Genomic DNA, 23,079 nt, shown 5'->3' on the forward strand with positions numbered 1-23,079 from the left:
GCCAATATCAAAGCCTCGGGTTCAGCTGTTAAATCTATGGGACCATTTATTGCCGCCATCAAATTGATAAACATAACAACTATTGTAAAGGATAAAGCCTATTTTTGTCATCATTTCAGTCTTATTGCGTATCACTATTATTGTGGAGATAGAGAGAGCGTGATCTTTAATCGTGAGTGGATGATGTCATCCACATGCACTCGTGTGTTGATGTTTAGCTCCAGGGATGGCTTCACATGCAGTGGAGCCGGTGTGACATAGGAGAGTCTGCAATGCCCCTGCAAGTGGCCATCCGTTGACCTCCCGGCCACACCTCGCAGCCCCACACCTGCAACACCTGGCAAGCAGTGGTTGTGGTCACCCATTTAAAGTACTAACCAAGCTCAAAGCTGTTTAGTTTTTTGAGATCTCATTAGGTCCGGTGTAGTCAAGAGCTGCGTTTGTGAATGTACCCCAAATTATGTTCAGTTCTGCACCTTTGCAACGGTGCAGTGGTATCAGTGTTAAAGGGGACATTAAAACAAATGTGGAAGAAAATGTATCAGTGTGTTGTATTGCACTCTTTTTATTCATGGAGTGTTTACATTTTCACATGTACAGCGCTTTGTAAAATTTCAATGGCGATGCATAAAAATAATTGGTGAACAAAAATGTTTGGCAAGACAGGCTTATCTCGCTTAACGAGCGAGATATATTCCGCGAAAATTGCTCGGTAAATGAAAACTCGTTAAACGGTCGTCGTTTTCCCAGTGACTCCCTCCCATGTTAACAGCTGAGATACGTTTCAGCTTCAACATTTTCCACGGTTGAACAACTTTTTTAAAATGAGAAATACAAATTATAATTTAAAAACAAAGTAATCAAACATCAAATGTTACACTTGCCACACACGAAGAACCACAGTGCTTGCAGGTGCCTGGCATGTATGCTGTTTGAAGGGTAGATGATGTTCGTGGTGGAGGGAGCGGCAGGGGTCGTGCAGGACCGCTGGTTTAAATATCACTCGCCACTGATGTTAGCCGTGCGAGGATGCGAGATGGAGCGCGACTCTCTGTCCTCAGCATCTGCAAATAATTCGCCACCCACCCATTGCAGTGCCACCACGAGGCCCCCTCCCGCACACGACGAAACACGCGTGCCTCCCTGCCGCCACGGGACGCATATCGATCGATCGATCGGTTTTCGCTCGCTAAGTGAACAAATGGCTCGTTTTGGGAAATGGGTATAAATTCCAATTTCTCGTTATAGCGAATTCTCGTAGTAGGAAGACTCGTTAAACGAGACTCGCACGACACGTACCCCACCTTGCTAAGCGGAGTTGTGGGGGAAGGACAAGAATTCACCTTTGAGAGCCACCACAGTTAACAGGGGCGTATTGTATTGAGTCGTGACTTGCCAGAAAGATAGCGATCTGGCTTTGTGAGTTACACATTGTCAGCAGCAATCATTGTAGCCAACGTAACCTTTATTACACCTCGTATCGGACCGAGGTGGTTGAGTGGCTCGGGTCTAAAACTGTGGCGGAACAGGGAGCCCAGCATCTCTGAGAACCTGGGTTCAAATGTGGGTGGTTGCCTACGATTACCACTGGATCCTCATGTGTCACGAGTTGGTATTAACAAAGTTAAACACCATTGCACAAAACTGGCACCATTTAAAATGCTTTTTTCACTTCACCTAACTTATTACAACTGAGAGTGAAAACGTAATTGACACGTGACACTTAGCAGAGCGTATAGAAGGCAGGTGGCCCTGGTGTGGGTGAAGAGATGTATTGAAGGGACTTCAGAATTAGTTCTGTGAGATCATGTTCCAGGTCCATTCTCTGACCCAGGGCAGAATAATGCTTGCTCAGTTGCTTTCCAAATTTGTTTTGTTTCAATATCATTTTGACAGCTCAATTCTAATCAAATTCGGGGAAAAAAACATTTTTAAAGAACGTTACATGCTTTCATAATATACTATATTTAGAAATATATGAAATCTTATCCATGATACTTTCAATAGTGCCGTTTGTTTCTGGTCACTGGGCATCTTGCACCTTTGGGCAGGTGCTCCGCAACGGCGATGACAACAAAAACCCCCAATGAACCAACGGAAGTAGGTCGAGAGAAATAAACCACACACACACACACAAGGTGCAGTATATGTATATATTTGAATGTCTATCAAATAACTTAAGTTTTGTTCACCTTTGAAACGGAGCTAAGACAAAACAAGAGCATGAAGCACGAATGAGCCCAGCAAGTGCGGCCCCCTTTACACCGAATAATAATTTACAACGCCAAAGCCGACGCAGCCAGAGCCGACGCAGCCAAAGCCGACGCAGCCGTGCGGACATCGGCGGGGCAGTGGCCTGGCACGGTTCGCTCGTCCGGGGCCGTCCGACCTCGCCGACCTCCCGAACCACGCCCTGCCCGGCAGCGTGAAGCGAGACAAGCACATGCAGAGACCTTCTTTGGGTCTTTCGGTAAAGTCACGTAGAACAAAACAATGAACAAGAAAGAGTACACATCATCTCCTCCTGATGACGATTGCTTGTGTTGCGATCGAAACGTCGAAGTTTTGTTGTTCTTAATGTTTTTGTTCTATGTGACTTTACCAAAAGACCCAAAGAATATGAATTCCTGCAGTTACGAACGCTTTAAGTCAAGATTTCACATGCTGCTAGTTGTATGCTCGCGCCACCATACAAAGCCACAAAGCAAAGGCTTCTCTGGGTTTTGCCAAAGCCACCCACCGGAGAGGGAGTGTTTCGGGCGGCAGGTGCAAATGTACACACGTGTACCGGACGATGTTGAAAATACGCCGAGTGGTTCTGGGTAAGCCACTCAACGTGCGGAATTGTAGGCACACTGCCATTTCCGCACAACACTCCTCCAATAACCGTGAAATGGGATTGTCCAGAGATGCTGGCTATGGAAATGTTACAGCATTGGTTATCGTCAAGTAGAAATGGCGCGACTCTGTAAGCAATCTGAGGTTTGTGTAGCCACCATGAAAGATGGTACCGCGCCTTTTAACCCTTTCTTATTCAGAGACATCTGCAAGTTGCAGGATAAGTCGCGTTCACCGCTGAATCTCGGAACGCGCAAGCGGTTAGCGTTAATGTTATTTTTAGAGACGTAGCGCCGTCGTTCTTAAAGACGCTGTGCTCACGGCAGAGCACCGCAGCGACGCCACCGCACGCTACGATAGCTGGCGCCAAACTCCGCGACAAGCCCTCCCGCATGGCCTTGCGGAAGCCTCGCTACCGATTATTTCATTTTAGCGTACGTCATCGGAAAGAAATCTGAAGAAAAACTGATGACGTACAACACGTCATCAGAATGGGAAAGGGTTAAAATGCGAAATGCCGTTTGAAACGGTGCACCATGCTCCACAAACTGCAATCCTTATTCACAATCACATGCTGCATCTAACAATCATTAACAACTTACAGCCCTTTGCAAATCCACTGGTGGATGAAGGCCCCTCCATGCCGTTTCGGTCACAGGGGTTGTTTAACCATACTTCACCGCGCTGGTCAGTACGTGTTGGTGAAGGGACTGGTTTAGATATCAATTGGATACCCCTCATCACTGCTGTTAGGCAGTGGACGGATTTGTAGCACAATGCGCTAATCAATGTGCCACCACTCCAACCCCATCTAGCAATAAAACCGACCAGACATATTTGCATATGTTCCAAAAGACTGATATGTTTCCATAAAAAAAGTGGAAATTATTTTTAACAATTACATCCTCGATTGGGTTAATATCGTTTATCATTAATCCAGGAGAGCTTTGCAGGCAGCAGAGCCATTGGGTGTCACTGCGGAGAGACTGTGGAAGATGGCAGCGGAAGCACTTCTCTGGTGTGACGACGAGAAGCCTCCCACACCCGAGGAGAGCCTCACGGTACCTCAAGACTGTCAAGGGGGTCCCCTGCATCGCGATGTTTGGTCAACGTGTGGGACCAAATCAGTGAAAACCCGCACATACGGCGGGAGGAGAGACGAAACTACCATTGTTCAGCCTCTTAAGATACTGAATTGCTGTACTGCCTGATCACACAGGCGTGGTATTGAACAAAAAGTACAGTCTTGTCTGTTTTTTATGAAAGGAAACGCTGATAATTGATGATGGATTTGCTTCAATGTACACGACTGCTGCAGAGTGGAAGGGGCAGCCTGGTCTCTAGACGGGTTGAAAACGCTGCGTCAGCGGAATTTCCTCGTGACTCAATCCAACACGATGGGAATCATGAAACGTGGAGACGTCACCGCTTGTTTAACAATGCCAGAGACGTAGCTTGAGTTTGAACGCATGGGGAACATTTTTCTCGGTGATAGCGAGGGCTATGGGCTGGGGGCGGCATTGTAACCCCAAGTAAGGATCTTGAGTCAACTTCCTTCGCATTAGTGACAGATCATTTGCGGAAATAACAATTACATTGTAATGCAACGGACGATTTTAGAGACAAAAGAAAGATTTTCCAGGAATGGTATTTATACAGCACTCGACCACTCGCGGGGTGGGGACTCGCAATCGGAAAGTCCAAATCCACTTGGCAGGGTCGACTCAGCCCATCGCCCCTCGGTACGGCGAGCGTCAGCTAAACAACGCTCGAGCACCGCCGCCGATACAGGGGATGCATCAGCGGTGCTACGATGCAACATTGATGACCATTCTTGTCCCGAAGTCAATGGCGTTGCCTTATGGACAGGATTTTGCTCCCTCCTGCTGCAGGATCGTGGAATTACCAACACCGGCTCGGGGGGCGATGGGGAAGAGCGGCTCCCTCCGAGCCGCTGACGCTCTTTATGACGAAGCTCACCGAGCGCTCGCCACGTGAGCAGGCAAAGTCGTCCACTGGGAGTCACTCGCAAAGTCGTCCATTGGGAGTCACTCGCAATGGACGACAAACATTCGCCCATGGTGGTTTACGGCAATCGGTGCACAGACGTTGGTATTCTCCCCCCTGTATGTTTGGGGGGGTTTCTCTGAGCACTTTCGCGGTCCCCCCAGGCCGGCATGTTCTGTACAGATATTCGATAAGCAACGAACCAAACATCTCAAGCAGGACCCTCCTGAAAGTCTTGAGAAGCAGAGACGTTATCCTGGGTAAAGATTTGCACTGTAAATGTCTTTACTTGTTTATTATTCGATTTCAACTGTTGGATTAATGTTAAAGGCATCGAACAAGTGCATGTGCGAATCCATCATTTACTATTTATGCAAATTATATGCAAATGTTACGTAGAGGCTAGGAGACGGGAGCAATACCACGAGACACCGAACGAGAGAGAAAAAATAACTTCCCAAAACGGATTGCAACAAATGTGACAAGTCGTGTAACAAAAGGGAGTGAATCGTTGCATGTATAATTATAATCGGTATGTTTTATACGGAGTGTAGAAATCAGATGAAATGTGATAGGTCAAAAATGAAACACATCGACTGGAGTGATTAAAGCCGTACAAACTTGGGAGTCAGATCATGATACTGGCACACATTGGACTCCTCTTGTGGATGATGTCACTGCATCTTTAACGTCTGTATTAATTACATGGAAGTGGTGCCCATCTCAAGCGGTGACTTGAGATGACCCTTAGCCAGCAGTGTCAATTCCACATTCCTATGGCAGGGGAGCTGTCACTCCATCCACATGACTGCTCTTGAATTCTCACCACGAGGTGATACTCATTTTATCCACCTCTAAGGAATGATGGGGCCAAGTAAACCCCCTTCCAGGATTTTTACTTTCCGCATTACAATTGGCGAGTCAACTTGACCACCTCGCTGGTGTGATCAGGAAGGAGGAGGGCTGCCAGAAATGAGCAGACGACTGCACGAATCACTAGTGGCAGCAGGGCGACACTCCACTGGCCAACCCGAATCATTGACAAAACCGTTGAGATAATATCCACGATGCTTTCGTATTTCCTAAGTGGCCACATCACACGACTGGGCCTGCAAGCCCAAGTAGCGGAGCTTGCAAGAGACCACGCGTGTCCGTCCATCATGCTGTGGGTGGCTTCAACGCAGCTCGTGAACGGCACGCGTCGTCTTTGCAGGATGTCCGTATTTGCGTGAAACACAAATTGCACTTTCAGAGAGTACAAGGCTTTGACAAAACCCCTAACACACATCTTGTGCATACGCATACACCTATATATACACACACACGCACCTCGGAACGTTACTCATAGATCCGTATGCTACAATGTGTCGGCCACTGCACGCTCGACAATTCCCCCTCCCACCCCTAACCCACACGAGGTTTTGTGTCGGGAGCACTCGCGATGTGATGCCGCGTCTCTCCTGAAAAAGGAAGTACAAAATGAAATCAAGTAGCAGTCTTGTTTCAATTTCACGTAAAGTAGCGTCAAACCGATCACCGTGTGCACGGCGTGAATGGGCGTGATTACTATGAGCGGTTTCAATCGCCAGTCTGGATTGACATCAATTATATCGGGTCAAAACACACACACGAGGATGCTGGAAAAGTCGCGTTTAGCTGCATCGGCGCGTTGTGACGCACGCTGCGGATGGCGGTCGACCAACAGCACCGCCATGGCGAAAGGATCGGTCATGGTTAAGCAAAACTCAACTTTCGCTCGTGTGAGCCGCGCATTGATCAGTTTTCCCGTTGATGTGTCACTTTATTTCAATTGAAAACTAGTTTCTTAAGGACTGCGTTTTGTGTTTAGTTTGTTGTCCTTCCCTGCCCACTAGCACAGTTGGCTACGTACGGTGCGCCAACCAAGTTCAACATGCGTACATACGTGTCTTTTTCAAAACTTTTTTAACGTCCCCCTCCCCTGCTGCTCCCGGCATACACGTCAGTCGGTTTTAGTAACGACTGTCTAACTTCGGTCGAGAATTTAAAATCAACGCGCTTTTCACTTTTTCGCCATAACATTACTTGAAAAACTCATTCCGTATTCGCTACGGCTATGTGATGATAACGGCCAGGTCATGAGTGACACTTTGTGGGAGTGGGCAACAAAGCGTGCAATATCTCCTGTCGTCACCCCCTCCCCCCTAAACCGACATGCCACCCCTCCAGCGTAGCAAGGGTACAGTCCACACAATAACAACGCAAAGCTCTCGGAAGGTCCCAATTGTCACAAGCTGGGAGAGTGGCCGTGGTTTCCGAGCTCTGCCAGCCAAGCACCTCCACCCCGTCCCCTCTCCGTCAGTGATTCAAGTCTGTGCTACTCTGCGGATTGTCACAAATGCTCACAAGCAACAGCAGGTGATCGGATAGCCTCACGGTGCAAAGTCGCTTGATCGCCGCGGCACCCGCGATTCGTAAGTGAAAGGCCCTTATATTTCAACCGGGCGAGAGCCTCCGTGAGATTCACCGGCTCAAACGCAAGTGAGACCCAAGAAATTCAAATGAACTTCGACGCAGGAATTAAAAGGGTCGGACCAACAAAAACAAGTGTACGTCACTTTGTTTGAATGTGGCTAACAATAACCATTGATGTTAATGCAGCAGAATCAATCACTTTTTGAAAGAGAGGTCAGATTCTACTCTCTCAATACTGGCTACCAGCTCGAATTCACTGAGGCTACCAAGACACTTTACCAAATTGTCGATTCGTAAAGAATTCAGCAATCGCACAATGTCCTGCACTCCGCGACGTCGCAGTTGCTCCGACTTTCCAGAAGTGAAGTTTCTGGAAAGTCTGTAACGAACGCTTTCATTATTTGGATGAATACAGAACGCAATTTTCTCTTGGTCTTTAATATTCACCTAAAAGCAGATTCACCACTTTCATATTGACGACTGGCAGCAATGAAAAGGGGCAATGACTCAGAACGTGAAACCCCTTTCAGCTCCCTGCTTTGTTGGGCAAACAGTTGCTATACATTCTTTCACTTGTTTTCACTTACAGATTTATACAAAAACATTCCCCTCAAATCCGATGAAGCCCAACAAAGCAGCCGAAGCAGACCAACGAATTCACATCGAGAGCCACCGAGCAATGTGGCTCCTGCCAGACCGCGAGACAGCTGGCAGCCCTCCACTCGCTCCCAACACCCTCACTGCGTGGCCACGTGAGGGGATCTGGGGACGGGTGAGACTTGATTTGACCTGGCCATCACAAATGATAGCTCAATGAAGTGGCTGATCATCATCATGTGAAAATTTATAGCAGCCAAATACTCAATAAACGCAAGTTGATTCTAAATGTGGAAGGAAAAACCAGACGACCCGGAGAAAAGATCCACGTGACCACAGGGAAAACATGCAAACTCAAAATATACAGCAGCAGGCGTCGGGGTCAGGATTGAACCCACGACCTCTTGCACACCAGGCGAGGGAGTTAACATCTCGCCACAACGGCGCCCGCGGTGTTAACACGGGCTTCCTCGCGCGCCTGATCCGACCACGTGGATGCTTGCGGGTACCGGCTGCGTTATTCTGTTTCCATGGGACGAGGACGGCGTGGAGACTGGAAGAGGAGAACCCCGGAGCTGGCACAGCTGAGATCCGTGGTGCGTGCAGTTGGTGCGTTAAAAGATAAAAATGAAGGGACCGCAAAAGCTGCCTTTGTGGCCCTTCAGCCGTCAGTCCCTCGCAGGCACAACGTTCTCGCCGCACGTTACAGCCGACTACCGTACGCAAAAGCATTTTCGTGACAGAATTTGGCCAAACATCCTCGTAACCCCTTGAAAACGCCTCGAGACTTAGAAAGGTGTCACCCAAGCAAGCACGTGCTTTACTTATTATTCGTATTATTATCTCGTGACTCAACATGTCACGAGACTCACAATTTGGGATGTTTGGCCAATTTCCCCGCGATGTTTTGACGGGCGGAGCCGCGAGTGCCGGGAGGAGACTGCCGCGACGCAGTGGAGGTGGAAGCACCCGATGGGGGGGGGGGGGGGGCTCCACGTTCTCTACGCTTCCCATCGGCACACACTTGGCAGCAGTGAGCAGTGAGCAGCATTGGGGACCACGCTGTGCTGAGGAGTCCTTATGAGAATGAACCCGGCCCACACTTGTCTATTAGTGCATTCGATGGGATTGTGGTAAAACAACGGATTCCTTATCATCTTGTTTCATTCCATCTCGTTTTGTAGTTTTTCTTTCCTCTCTCCAACAGCCTAAATGTAGCGTTCAGGATACGAATTGCACTTCTGATCGAATTCTTAAACATTACAATCATTCAAATAAATCGATTCTTGCACACACGATTCGAAACACATTATCGTGAGCGTAAGAATGTTTAACGCAACGGACGAATCGCTGCGCCGGAACGTGGCCGCTCCGTCACGCGGGGATGGGGGAAACGCGAGCGCCCGCCTGGCTCGGCGTTCCGCTCCAATACGGCCTTGACAAGCCCCGCGAACCATCCCTGTCGCTCGAGCATGCCGAGAAGAGACGGCGACAAGAACACAACCGCCCCCACAACCGCCCCCCAAACGACTCCTCCAACTGGCCCCCAACTTCCCCGCCACCGACCCCCCCAACCGCCCCCAAGCATCGCACGGTTTATTAAATGATTCCGGCTTACCAACGGACAGTCTGAGCCACTGACAAATCTGTCCACGTTTGCGTCGAACCGCGTTGAAGAGCAAAGGGAGGGAGAAGGGGAAATGGGGCGCGTGGCAGGGGGGAGAGCAGGGCAACGCCGCGAGGTCACTTCCCGCCGTACATGCGCTCGATGTCCTTCTCAAAGAAGCGCTTGATCTCCTTGCGCTTGAGCTTGAACGCATCGGTGACGAGGCCGGTCTCGGGGGTCCACGCGTTGGGGCTCAGGCGCACCTTGACCGGCACCTCGAACCGCTCCAGCTTGGCTACACGCATGAACACAAAAGGCAAAGATCCCCTCCTTAACAACCCTTTGGGGCAAGTGCCAGGAGCCAGCGCCCATGAAGGCCGGAAAGGCAAACGAGGGGGTGGGTGGCCAGCACCACAACTGGCCGCCTGCTTGCACAAAATGACCCACATATGAAAACACTGATGAACACACCAAGACAAAAATCCCCTGTATAGCCTCAACAGACTGTTGGGGCAAGTGCTGTTCGAGAGCACCTATGAAGGCCAGAACGGCACACGAGGGGGTGGGTGGCCAGCATCACACCTGGCCGCCTTTGTCTCTCCAGTGACGATGTTTACATATCACACCAGGTACTCATTTGAGGCAGAGTTGACCCCAGGACCGATTCAGATAATCGTCACTTGTATTGGCCGTGAGTTTGAATCCAACTCGGGTTGACAGGTTAGCAGCTCAGCACGCTCACCGCTACACTGCTGCTGCTCATAAAACCAAGACCTACACACAAACGTGTGCACACAGAGTTCACAGCGCCACTATTCCCCACACCCGCACACACACACACACGCGCGTGCGCGCTTATTCTCACGCGCGCACGTACGCACGCACATTTCACCATGGAAAGAGGTCGCACGGGCAAACAGGACATGACACCAACACCACGTATGGTGTAAACACGAAGCTCGGAAATACACGGTGCACAAAGACTGTAAACGCAGCTCACGGACAACAAAAAGGACGAGGCTAGAAACTAGTAAATTAACAAATAAATATTCTTCTCTTGCGTAAAAAAAGTCATCGGGTCTTTGAGATTAAAAAAAATCCTAATTCATTGGGTGGCTGGGTGACTCAGAGAGCTCATGCTGGCAGCACCGAGATCCTGGATTCCACTCTGGGTTTTAGTCACTCGTAACAATTATTTAGTGTGATGTATTACACAGTGTTGCATCCAACTAGGACCCATATCTAACGGGAGAGGGGTCGCTTGCCTACAAACATCTGGTAGTTCGCCAAAATTGGTTCAAGAAAATATAACTATGCTGATGCGACCAGAAAGTTGCAACTGGTTCAGCGTTTGCGTGCGTTGAACCAATGCTGCCCAAATTATGTACTCAGCAGAAGGCCGTGCGACTGATGGGATGTGTGAATTTTTTTCTAAACGAATAAAACTAGAGTATTTGTTTATTTTACCAAGGCCCATTGAGTTACATAACTCAGAAGCGACCTGGCCACAAATGATAGCTCAATAAAGTGGCTTATCATGTGGACATTTATAGCAGAAAAATATTCTAAAATGCAAGTTTCTAAATGTGGAGGGAAAAACTGGAGCCAACGGAGAAAAATCCACGCGACCACAGGGAGAACACGCAAACTCCAAATATACAGGCATCGGGGTCGGGATGAAACCCACAACCTCCTGTATACCAGGCGAGGGAGTCAACATCTCCTAACCACCGTGGCGCCCTATCCAATTGTCTGTCCTCCTTATTTACTTTGTTTAATTTGTACTTTAATTTGTTAATTTAATCATTTGTGTCTACGACGCAAATTATTATTTCGTGATTAAATGAGGCTTTCAACGTGTACATTTGGTGGTCTCAGTCCATGCTAAATCATATTTTTGTTACTTTTTCATTTGGCTTATTTCCATCTCTGATGATGAAATGCGTTACATTGTTCAGCGTGCGACAGTCAAAACACTCCAGTGTGGATCAATGGACTGACAGCAGTGACTTCGAAAGCGGTTTTGTGACTTCTTCCATCGTGGCCAATCTCCGGCACAGGGTGATGCACTGCTATCTGAAAACATTACAAAGTTAATTTGCATTGTCTCATGAGATGATCAAAAGCATTATAGTAATATAAATTAATATGGAAATTTTTTTTACTATAATCGATTTTATTTAGCATTTTAGCCAAAGTCCATGAGACGAGCGACAACGAGCCACGCTGGTCACTTGAGTCACCACCTGCCTTTTTTTAGACTCGCAAAATTAGGGGGCAATGATCACATCCTGATACGACGGCTGAGCCGCAAATCGCCTTTGCGATGCTCCACATTGTTTGGCTATGCAGCCACAGAGTCACGTTTTTGCCAAAAATATCGGGGGGGGGAGCGCACGCAACCAAAAAACCCCCACACGCGTATCAGCACGACGGAGCGTAATTTTAATTTAAATAATCCGCAAGTCGGGGACGCCGTTGAGTCAAATGTTCAGCGCATGAGTCCCTTTACGACTTGGGTGAAGGCTCAACTCCTGATACAGCCGCGCATTGCGCCCAATTCCATCGTCTGGCGCGGGAGTTAAACCAATGGTGGGGTAAAGTGTGGGTACGAGGTATAGGCAAACTACCCTCTAGAGCTCGCTCCAGTGTGGAGGGAAAAACTGGAGGACCCAGAGAAAAATCCACGCGAAAACGGGGAGAAGATGCAAACTCCAAATATACAGTAGGCATCAGGGTTGGGATCGAACCTACGACCTCCTGCATCTCGACGCCTCATGGCCGGGCGAAGCTGCGGCTCAGGTAGCGGCCGTTCCCCCCCCCCTCGTGCGTGCGTCCGTGTGTGCGTGCGCATTTCTCCACGCACCGTTGTTTTCTCCCATGGGCCAAAGCGCTCAAGGGTGAGATATCAAAAAGGTCCCGTGCAATTCAGCATCAAAGAGGTGATCACACTCACAGCAAAGCTGCCCCCACCACCTCTCTCCTCCCCATCACCTCCTTCTTTCTGCCAGGCCACACGGTCATTGCACGGGCGACAATCGGCTGTCCGCCAACTTGTTGTATAAAGGCCTCGGACATCGCAACCTACTCTGCCAAATGACATCGGCAGCTGTCTTTCCATGTCCTATTAAAAACTTCGAAGTTGCTTACCCTATTAAATCCACAGAATTCTCCGCGTGCACCTGTATTCAAAAACCAAAACGAGGTTCCTGTTTAATTGCTCCATTACAAAGGACGCCAATGGAAGTGACGATGTCTCTGTGCTGCAATGTATAATTGGAATCAAACGCGAATGATTCTCTGATCGCTGCTCAACTGCTTGTTGGGATTCGCGACTGCAGCAGCCACAACAAGAAATGTTATTCTCTTTGATGCTGGGGTCCCTGGCGAGGGCACAAAGTGGAACACGTAAACAGAAACACGGCATTCTAGGCCTCCTGGCCACGGCACGTGAGCGCGCCGCACCGAGACAAAGGCAAAACAAAAACAAGGCGTATTCTTTGGGTCTTTCGGTAAAGTCACGTAGATCGGTTCAAAGAAAATAACAAAAACTACGACATTTCGATCGCAACACAAGCGGTCGTCATCACGACGTCATCACTATGACCGCTTGTATTGCGATCGAAACGTCGTAGTTTTTGGTTATTTTCTTTGAACCTATCTACGTGACTTTACCGAAAGACCCAAAGAAGATTAATTCCTGCAGTTACGAAAGCTGTAAGTCAAGATAAAAACATGGCGGTCGCACAGACCAACTTGAAACGTTTCTCCCACAGCCTTCAAATTTTAGAAAGTCAAGTTCAGAAAGTTTGGTTTAGAAAGTTTAAATGGACGTATAGCACCTGCTATGAATTTTTTGAGAAACAGTGAACGTTGAAAAAGACTGAACAAAAGCGTCCAAAGAGGCGTAGATCGCTGCACGCTTTGCATTATAATGATAGAGAGGAAAACATGGATGAGAGGATGTACACACGACGGCACATTGACCGTGAGGAAAAAATGACTGGGGCAGGACACTTCGCCCAGATGGGACGCTGGCCGGTGGTCGACAGAGCGGCAGCCAAATGCAAGAACGCACCCCGAGAGCACGTACGCCGTGGGGATGGAGAAATGAAATCAGCATGTGTGCCACGTGAATTGTTGCATCGTCACATTGTGAGAGACTGGCGCCGGAATTGAGAGACCTGAAACCAACAGTGGAAAGATGGTGGCTGATTGTGGGGAGCGATAGCATGGCGGTTAGCACGCTGCGCTACCCAAGTTGGATTCCTGCTCACGGATGACACTAGTGACGATTATCTGAATCGGTCCTGGGCCTCCCCCTAGGTCGACTCAGCCTCAAATTAGTACCTGCTGCGGTGCGAAATTATCGCCACTGGGAAGACAATGGCGGCCGGGTGTGGTGCTGGCCACCCACCCCCTTCGTGAGCCATGCCCGGCCTTCATTAGGTGTTTGCCCACACCACTTGCCCCAACAGTCTGTGCAGGCTATACGGGGGATCTTTGTTTGATGCTTTGTTTTTAAAACTCAACGACTTATCAGAACTTTGTCAACGACTGCTACGCAGAGGCCCTCGTGCGAGTCGCGCCGGTCCAGGCGGAGTTGTTTGACCATGCTTCGCCACGCCGGTCGGCGAGATTCCTGGCAGCGAACTGCTCAGACATCACCGGTGCTGCCCCCTCGTGCGTTGCTAAATGACACCAGCAGCAGCAGCAGCAGCAGCAGCATCAGCAGCATCAGCAGCATCTCCCAGTGGGAAAAGCAAACAACATTTTTTTTTACAAAATACAAATACGGGGTGGGAGGGGGGGGGGATCAACAAACCAGGTCACTGTTTCCCGGCCATGAAGCTCGTCCATGCACGTGTGCACAAGCCAAGCTTTTTGCAGAAAACAGGATGCAAGTAATTCTTGAGCAGAGTGGCGGGAATGTGTCTTGTGGCGTGAGAACCACGGTCAGTTGTTGATCGTGACATCAAGAGCCGGCGGGGGGACCGGGAGTGGTGCGGGGGGGGGGGTAGGACAAGCGTCCAATGATGCGCCTGCCAGAGCACCGAGCTCGCAACGCTGACAACAACCTGGCCCAGCCACATCACCGAAGCCTGCGGCAATAACATTTATTTGCACAGCGCGATAGCTCTGCTCTCCTCTTCCTCCTCCTCATTGACCTCTCCATCCCGCAAATGTTGCTTCCTACAGCGATGCTCGGTGCACCTCATATTGCATAGCAATTTGAGATGCTCTGCAAGCACCGATTGTGTTGTGTGGTGTAAAAGCGGTTGGATTGCGGGAAGTGGGGTATTGAATTTGCAACAACACCGGGGGATGTGGCGCACCGAAGGAAGCGGTAACGAGGTGCGTGCTGGCACATGTCCCCAACGATCCCTTGCCCTCCGTCGTGTTCGTGCCAAGTTAGTTATTTATTTTTGTTTACGCAAAATAAAAAAACATACATTTAAGTAAGCGAGATATTTCAGAGACTCTCTCGAAACGGCTTGATGCGGGGTCACAAGGGCTCACGCCGTCCCCGACAGCGAGGGTCACACGCGGCCCGCACATTGCGCGTGGGCTACAAGTACGGGCGCCCCTTCAGTCGGCAGACCGCTGGACGAGGGCCACCCCCTCGTCCAGCGGGTTGAAGGGAGGGCCGATAGGCGAGGGACATAATAAGTGCAGCACAACGATGCCTCACTTGCTGCTGCCGATGACCATCGCGTAGCCCTACGGCGTCGGTGCACGGCGGTCACCCGTCCGAGTGCTGCCGGCAGGCCCCCCAGCCTGCCGAGTTGGCGAGAGGAAACGAGATCGAAGGGGGGCATCGCGGGTGACTTTGCTCGCAGGCAACGCTCTTACGCGACCTCAATTCACGCGCCGCGGAAGCAGCTGCCAGCGTGAAGTCGCGAGCGACGCAACGGCGTGGCGCGCACGGGGGAGTTGTGGCGATTGTTTTTTTTCTTTCCGGGAGAAGGGCGGCACGCATCACAATCTCATTAACGTCCCGCCAGCGACACTTTCGTTGCCGAGAGAAAAAATAAAAAAACAAGAATAGCCATCCTTGTTTCAAGCCGAGAGAGCCCTGCTTCCCGTCTGGAATCGTTGACCAGGAACCGCACGGGTACCAGTGCCAACGTGGATTCGTGCCGGCTGGAGCCGCTCGCCCACCCCTTCTCCTCTCTAACCGTAAAACCCGGTGGAGGAAGATCGTTTTGGGGCATTGGCGTTGCACCGCCAGTAGCGCGATCGTCGCTCGTTGCAGAAAACTATACATTATTTGTAAAAAATATTTTACCAGGAAAGGCCCACTGAGCGACGCAGCTCTTTCTCAGAAGCGACCTGGCTACAAACTACAGCTCAAGGAAGCGGCTTAAAATACTCCAGACGCATGTTTCTATACTCGGTCGACGTGTACATTATTTTGCGAGCACGGAAAACGTCTCAACGCCATGGCCTGCAGTGACCAAATCGATATTAAAGGGAGTGTTTTGCAAATATGGAGGAACACTGGTCGCGCAGAGCCAGGCTTCACAAGCTCGCTTGCTGTACTGCCATCTCCTGGCCAATTCGAGGCCTGGCGGGGTTTGGGAATCCCGCAAATCTGCGTTGGCTCGCTAACCTGAATCAAAATCAGAATACTTATTCATACCGGAGAAATATAATGAGCTGTAAAGCTCTTTTCCACAGATGTCCACCGTCGCCTCCGAAGTGCCGGACGGTAGAAGTGTGCCCGTACTCCCAAGCGGTGAGGGCCCGAGCCAGCAGCATCCCGTCTCTCGCGAGCCACCGCCCGCTCCCAATCCCTGTGACGAGCGCGGTGACGCGTGCACAACTTCCCAGCCGGCTCCCCCCCCACGGGGACTGCACCTGCCGCCACGTCCGCCAGCCCGCCCGCGCGCTAAATCAGGACTCTTCCCACAAGAAAGGCGGCCGTGTTAAAGAGGGGAACTGCCGACGGGAGGGGATGCTCGGTGTGGGTATTGTGAGAGAGTGGGGGGGGGGCTCTCCCAGACACCTTGGGGCTCTTCCCCTCCCCTCCCCCACGTGGGAATCTCAGAGAAAGAGAGACAGAGACTGTGTTTGACCGCAAAACACGGGACAGCCATACTGGCTTTGCTCACGTCCACGTACAAGCAAGTTACGTAATGGAGAATTTGACTGTTCGTTTTATACATCTGCGCCATTCGTCCAAATTGCACCGATCGCAATTGCTGAAGAAACGCCGACAAAAGTTGCAAGGCAGCCAGGCGAGGGTTGGCCCACCAACCCTCGCCTCCCTCCACAGTGCTGGACTACAGCAAGCTCCATCGGCGCCGTCCGGCTGTGGCCAGACACACGAGGCGAGCTGCAGTGTAGTAATTAGTGCGCTGGGCTACAAACACTGCAATCAGAATTTGATTCCCGGCCTCGAAGGTGGTATCTAAACCGGTTCGTACAGCCTTCCCCCCCAAATCCACTTTCAACGACCCGCACCGACCAGCACGGTGTTGGGGAGGTTTTCATCCAGCAGTGAATTTATAAAAGGTTGTAAATAAAAAATGATGGGGAAGATGATTGAAAACATTCAGTGTTCGCGAGCAACCTACTTCATGTACTTCCATCTACTGGCAGCTGCGCAATGATCTTTGCAAGGCCCATCAACTCTACCCAAAGCACCCGATGCTGGCCTTGGATGGAGCTGATTTACAATAATTTCCCTGACACTAGTAGTGGATATTCCACATTACTATGACAGTGGCGAGCAGAGAAGCACCAAAGTGGGCCTGCTATGAAGTGGTGCCACTCATTGTATTGGCGACCTTACAAAGGTGCCTTGAGTGCTGTATCCCACAGGGCGACCCGGCAAGAACTGGAAGTCATAAAAAAACAACACTTCCTCACACGTACAAGATTTTCCATGTGTGTGTGTATGATTTTCATTCCTGTGCGAGATGATGTGAAAGGTTAGCGCTGGGTGAAAGAGAACAGACAATGCAGGCAGTAGATGTTCGCTTTCTCCGCCGGTCTCGCGGGCCGGCGTGCCCGTCTCAGAATGGTGCCGTGGTGGCCAGATGTTAACTACCTCGCCTGGTATACAGGAGGACGTGGGTTCGATCCCAACCCGAACGCCTATAAATTTGGAGTTTGTGTGTTCTCCCCGTGGTCACGTGAATTTTTCTCCGGGTCCTCCACTTTGTCCCTCCACAATTAGAAACGTGCGTTGAGAGTATTTGGCTGCTATAAATTTCCACGTGATAAGCCACTTCATTGGGCTATCATTAGTGGCCAGGTCGCTTCTGAAAAAGACCTATATAGCTCAGTGGGCCTTATCTGGTAAAATAAAAAATAGTTTAGAAAATAGAATTCCGGGTTTCACAGCCATCGCGTGACGATAGCTCGAGACAGAAAGCGCTCTTTGCCTGGGGAAGCCTCGGCTGGGACCCTTCCAAGGATACCCTAGGTTGGGCTTGCAATGTTCAGGCATGTCATATAAATAAAAGTAAAGCAGTTTATAATGCACGCAATAATTCACGGAAGTGACAGAGTCTGAGGTACGGGGCCAATCTCAGTGTTGCTCAAAAATCAGGCAAGAGAGTTGGTGGAACTTTTAAGAGATAGGTGGGAGCCTTTAAGTCTTTTTTAAAAGTCAGTGGAGACTTGAACGCTGCTGCTGCGAATGCGCAGCAGCAGTGGGAACAATGATGATGATGACAATGATGATGGCCGCGTTCCAGACAGCGGGGGCTGCCACAGAGAAGCTCCGGCTGGCAGTGGCCACGGCCTGGCTCCTCGGTGCAGAGAGGAGGAAGGGGTTGTGAGTGGCGCTGTTGAGAGTTCTACCGTGAGCAGTAATGCAGGGTGACGGGAGAGCGAAGACAGATGAGGTGGACATTGTGGAGGTGTTTGAGTAAACAGAAGTAGATTGCTGAGAGGGAACCGGTGTGCGTCTGTGGGAAGAACACCGTGACTCTAAAAAAACCGAAATCACGTCAAGTATCTACATGCCTCAAGGCTCACCAGTGGAACACAATCTTGAAAATTAATTGTATTACGATCAGTCAGAAAATTATCTGTCCAAGCTGACTTGCGCTACAGGGAAGATATTATTTAGCACCAATGTAATGTTTGGGAGATGTTTGAGATTCCTCTTGTGGCACAGTTGCTTCTGCGATGTTTATATTTACTTTGTTTTGCTTTTGTCATTTTGGTGAGTCAAATCACTTTTCAGATGAGATGCATCCTGCTCCTCGAGAGTTCTCGGGTAAACAAAACTAAAAACTCAACTATATTGTCGCATAGATGTAAAGGTGCACAGGTTATAACAAAGTGGCCGATGCAGTGACTGGATGGACACATGGCTCACAAGCTTGAGTTTCGGCCTACTGCGGTTCACGCGCGTGGAGTCTGCTAGTAGCTTCTCGCTACTCCACAGTCCTCCACACACCCCGGGGCTCCCCACGATGAACGATCGCTGCCTTTCGGTCGCGGGGTTTGTACAGCCAGCACCGCTGAGTCTGGAGTGCTTTTTTGGAACATAGTATTTTACGAGACGCATCGACCTGTTATACTTGTTATTGACGGAGCACTGTCCACCAGATACACTGCAGGGGATTTGACTCCAGGATCTGACTTGGGTTTTTGGCGCAGCGATTATCCCTCCCCCCCCTGCACCCAAACAACCATAATCATTGCACTTGTAGACTAGGTCAGTGTCTGCTGATGTCGTGAACCGATTTTAGTAATCACCCCTGCATTAGTAATTTCTCTCTTCCTGTATGCGTAAGCCTCTGTTGGTCAAACAGTGCTTACCCAAATTCTGATGCATGCACGGCGATGACGGTGATGACGACGATAATGACGGTGATGATGACAGCGATGACGTGCACTTAACGATGACACCGAGGTTGCTGATACGGTAAAATGACCTTCAGTACATTTTGCATTTCGCATACCGCCTTGAGCGTTGTACCCAAAAGAAGAGATGGTGTGTCATGGGGAGTTAATGCTCTGCTTGCATCACAAGCCTTGGGCCAGTATCTCTGAATAAACTGGGTTCGAGCCCTGGGCTGGGTCATTTTCAGGGTGGCCAATGCCCATGTCACAGTACCAAACCAGTGACGATTAGAAGCGGTGTTTGGATTGCGGGCTCCCACATCTGTGCTGCAAGCCCACCACGTGCGCAGTGAACAACCTGAAACTAAACTGTTTTTCATTTGACCAGTTAAGGCCCACTGAGCTGTAAAGCTCTTTTACAGAATCGACCTGGCCAAGAATGATAGCCCAATGAATTGGCTTATTATCATGTGGAAATTTATAGCAGCCAAATTCTCTAACATGCTTCTAAATTTGGAGGGAAAAACCAAAGGACCCGGAGAAAAATCCACACGACCATAGGGAGAACATGCAAACTCCAAATATACAGGCATCGGGGTCGGGATCGAACCCACGACCCTCTGTAAACCGGGCGAGGCAGATAACATATCGCTACCGTGGCGCCCCAATCAAAGTGAATCGTACTCAAGGTATGCAGCGATGAATCCGTTAAAACTACTCGCGACATGCACACCGAACCAGCGAGCAGACATTCATTGTTTACAATGTGTGCCAATTAATTATTAGGGGTGTAATGATGCATCTGTACTCAATCGGAATCTAAATAACAATCAGCGTCCCCCCACTGTGAAGCCTTGGCTTCACATTCTTGAGATTTGGCGAGGCTTTCCTGGGTAAACGAGTGTCGTCCTAAAAAGCTCGTGTTATATGCAACTGAATCGCACGTGTAAGAATGTATCATTTTTGGATGCACTGACACTAAAAGTTAAATTATCTACGAATATTACATTTGGGCTAATAAACGAGACTCAAAAAACTTGGATATACTAAAATCGTTAAAGACAAAACATTGTAAAAAATCTGTCCTGAGTCGTGAAGAGTTTGTAAGATTGCCGTGTGGCAAATGGCAACATGCCTACTGATTAAATGCCAATTGTACAATGAAGCTAACGGGAAGTATGTATGTTGAACTTCTTTTGCACCGTACATAGCCAACCGTGCTAATCGCAGGTGCGGGGGAAGGAAATCGGAGGAAAGCATGAGAATAGATGACACAAGAGGTGAGAAAAACATTGATTTGATTCTTATATCGAATTGCGATGCCAAATTGCAATCATGTATCGAACAGTTGGAGGGGGTGAATTGTTACGGGCCAAGTGCGAAAGTAGTTTCATCCTCTCCTAATTGAGTGTAAAGAGTTTGCTACAAAAGAAGGGCCAGTGACCAAAACGTCACCTAATATAGATGTTTTATTCTAAGGCTACGCAGTGCTCCCTGTTTGTGCCGCGTAGAGGGTGGGGTTATTAACCAACTTGGGATTCTATTCCCAAACTGCTAACCTGAATACACACACCATCGGTATTCTATGCATAGTTTAAATATATTTTTTCGAGTGACATGACAAAGAAAAACAACCGGGTATTTCAGTGACGGAAGGGTTAACATAATAAGACAATACATGTTTTTTTTTGTAACAAAAAAAGTAACATGTGCACATCCTGTGCTTACAAAAAACACAACAGCAGCAGTGGCAGCAGTAGCCCTACAAGACATTCCCAGGGAATGCTACACACACACGCGCAAAGACAAAGATCCCCCGTATAGCCTTAACAGACTGTTGGGGTAAGTGCTGTTCGCGAGCACCGGTACACAGGGGGGTGGGTGGCCAGCACCACGCTCGACCGCCTTTTTTTCTCCCCAGTGGCGATGATTTTTACACACCGCACTACGTATTAATTTGAGGCCGAGTCGACCTAGGGGAGGTCCAGGACCAGTTCAGATAATCATCACTGGTGTTGATCACGAGTGGGAATTGAACTCGGGCCGCTGGGTTCGTAGCACACTACCTCTCACCACACACGCTAAAAACACACACATGCTAAACACACACACGCACTAAACCCAAAAACCCCAGGCTCTTACCATAAAATCTGATTCTTCCTGTTTGCATGTTTAGGCCCAGACCTCCGATCCAAATGTAAAACGTGAGTGGGCTACGAGGAATGTAGCCACGGTTACCAGCTCTCGCCGTGTTACGGGAGAACGCGACAGGGACGTTCTACGAGTTAGTCCGTGCCGCCACGCACTGCTGGCAGCGAATCTGAATTTCCTTGTGGAACTGACCCCGCAGAACAAGAGGGTGTGATGGCAAAAGTTGTTGTTTGTCTGCCAACTGGAAATAATTGGGGGGAATCTGAAAAATCACAAAAAATATTTTAAAACTACATAAAGATAAAAAAAAATCCACAGATAAGTGGTGATAAACCAAAGACTTTGCTCTGAAAATGATTGGCGAAGTTAAGCAAGGCTTTCCTGTCTAAAACTGCACTGTAATTATTATGGTATTGTAGTGCCCCTTCAATAACCAAACATCATTTTAACTTCAAGTGCTTTACCAAGTGAAGATGATCAGGGAGTTTATAACACAACATCCTTCACGCACTCATCACACACAGCACATGGACTGCAGATGCATCATCTCTCTCTCTAAATCAGCCCAGGCCCGCCCGTACACCACTTGAAATGTGTGTGACCACACCCACGATGAATCCCTTTCCTCACCCACCGCCCACTGTGAAAACAGACTCCGGTCCGTGCAGCGTCGAGGTCCTCAGTAGCCTCATCTTTCCTGCCATTTCTCAGTTGCTCTTCCTATTTCCGATTCGTTCTCATTTCTCTTTCCTTTCTCATTTATGTTCTGTACTCTCCCCTTCCCATGGTGTGCTTTGGGTACAAAGTTGCCAGTTAATTATTACCAACTTCAGAATAAGAGACATACTTCGACAGACAATTATGTTTGTGCTGTGGGTAACCACGAGTTGCCTACACCACCACGATTGTTTAGGATGCTTTGGAGTTCAGTGGAAATGTTCAAAAACCAAAATAAAAAAGCCCAACTAAGGCCGTGTGTTGAGCACTCTGCTAAAGAGCGTGACAAATAATACAGGGGATCAAAAATAAACAGAAAATAGTGATAATTAACAATGCCAATTATTGACCCTAAAATCCTCCAGATTAAAGTCTGTCATCAGGAGGGTCCTACATTGGTACATTTGGCCAATTTCACGAACGAGTATTTGGCAGCGTAGTTTACGAGCCCAGACCAAGTATTTTAGCCGGTTCCAATTTATTTAAGTGATCAATAACAGTGAATTGTGCGATAACAATTTGAAACGAATGGGGTTATCAAGTAATTCACTCTCATTAGCCGTGTAAATAGATCGGTACTACTGAAGTTTTTGCTATCTTACTTAGGTGGTGGTACCAATGTCTGCTGTGGCCCGTGGAGGAGTGGGAAGAAACTGGAGTGACCTGGAGAACACCGTCACACCGAGAATGGGAGAGCACTCAAAGTCCCAAACGGAGAGATGAAATTCAGGCAGACCAAATCGATATGGAACCTCGGGGTCCCATAAGCCCCCGGCTCTCGCATTAACTGCGTTGCGATGTCATTTTATGTCTGTTGAAGGAGAACGATATGGAAATCTACTCCTCTCAACGAGTTCTACACGATGCGCTAATCAAAGTTGCAAAGTTTTGTTGATGATTAG

General features: G+C 48.9%; 1 protein-coding gene across 6 annotated transcripts in view; it reads right to left on the reverse strand.

Moving 5' to 3' along the window:
* Positions 1 to 541: 541 nt before the first annotated feature.
* ACSL4 (acyl-CoA synthetase long chain family member 4) overlaps positions 542 to 23,079 on the reverse strand; it is an 80,419-nt gene continuing 57,881 nt past the window's right edge. For all 6 annotated transcript variants that reach the window (XM_078616682.1, XM_078616679.1, XM_078616683.1 and 3 more), the window contains one exon: positions 542 to 9,797. In XM_078616682.1, the coding sequence (XP_078472808.1) occupies positions 9,640 to 9,797 (158 nt within the window). In that variant the 3' untranslated portion in view covers positions 542 to 9,639. The remainder of the gene's footprint in view (positions 9,798 to 23,079) is intronic.

This window comes from Lampetra planeri, chromosome 51, assembly GCF_965212315.1.
Source record: "Lampetra planeri chromosome 51, kcLamPlan1.2.h2, whole genome shotgun sequence".
NCBI lineage: Eukaryota > Metazoa > Chordata > Hyperoartia > Petromyzontiformes > Petromyzontidae > Lampetra > Lampetra planeri.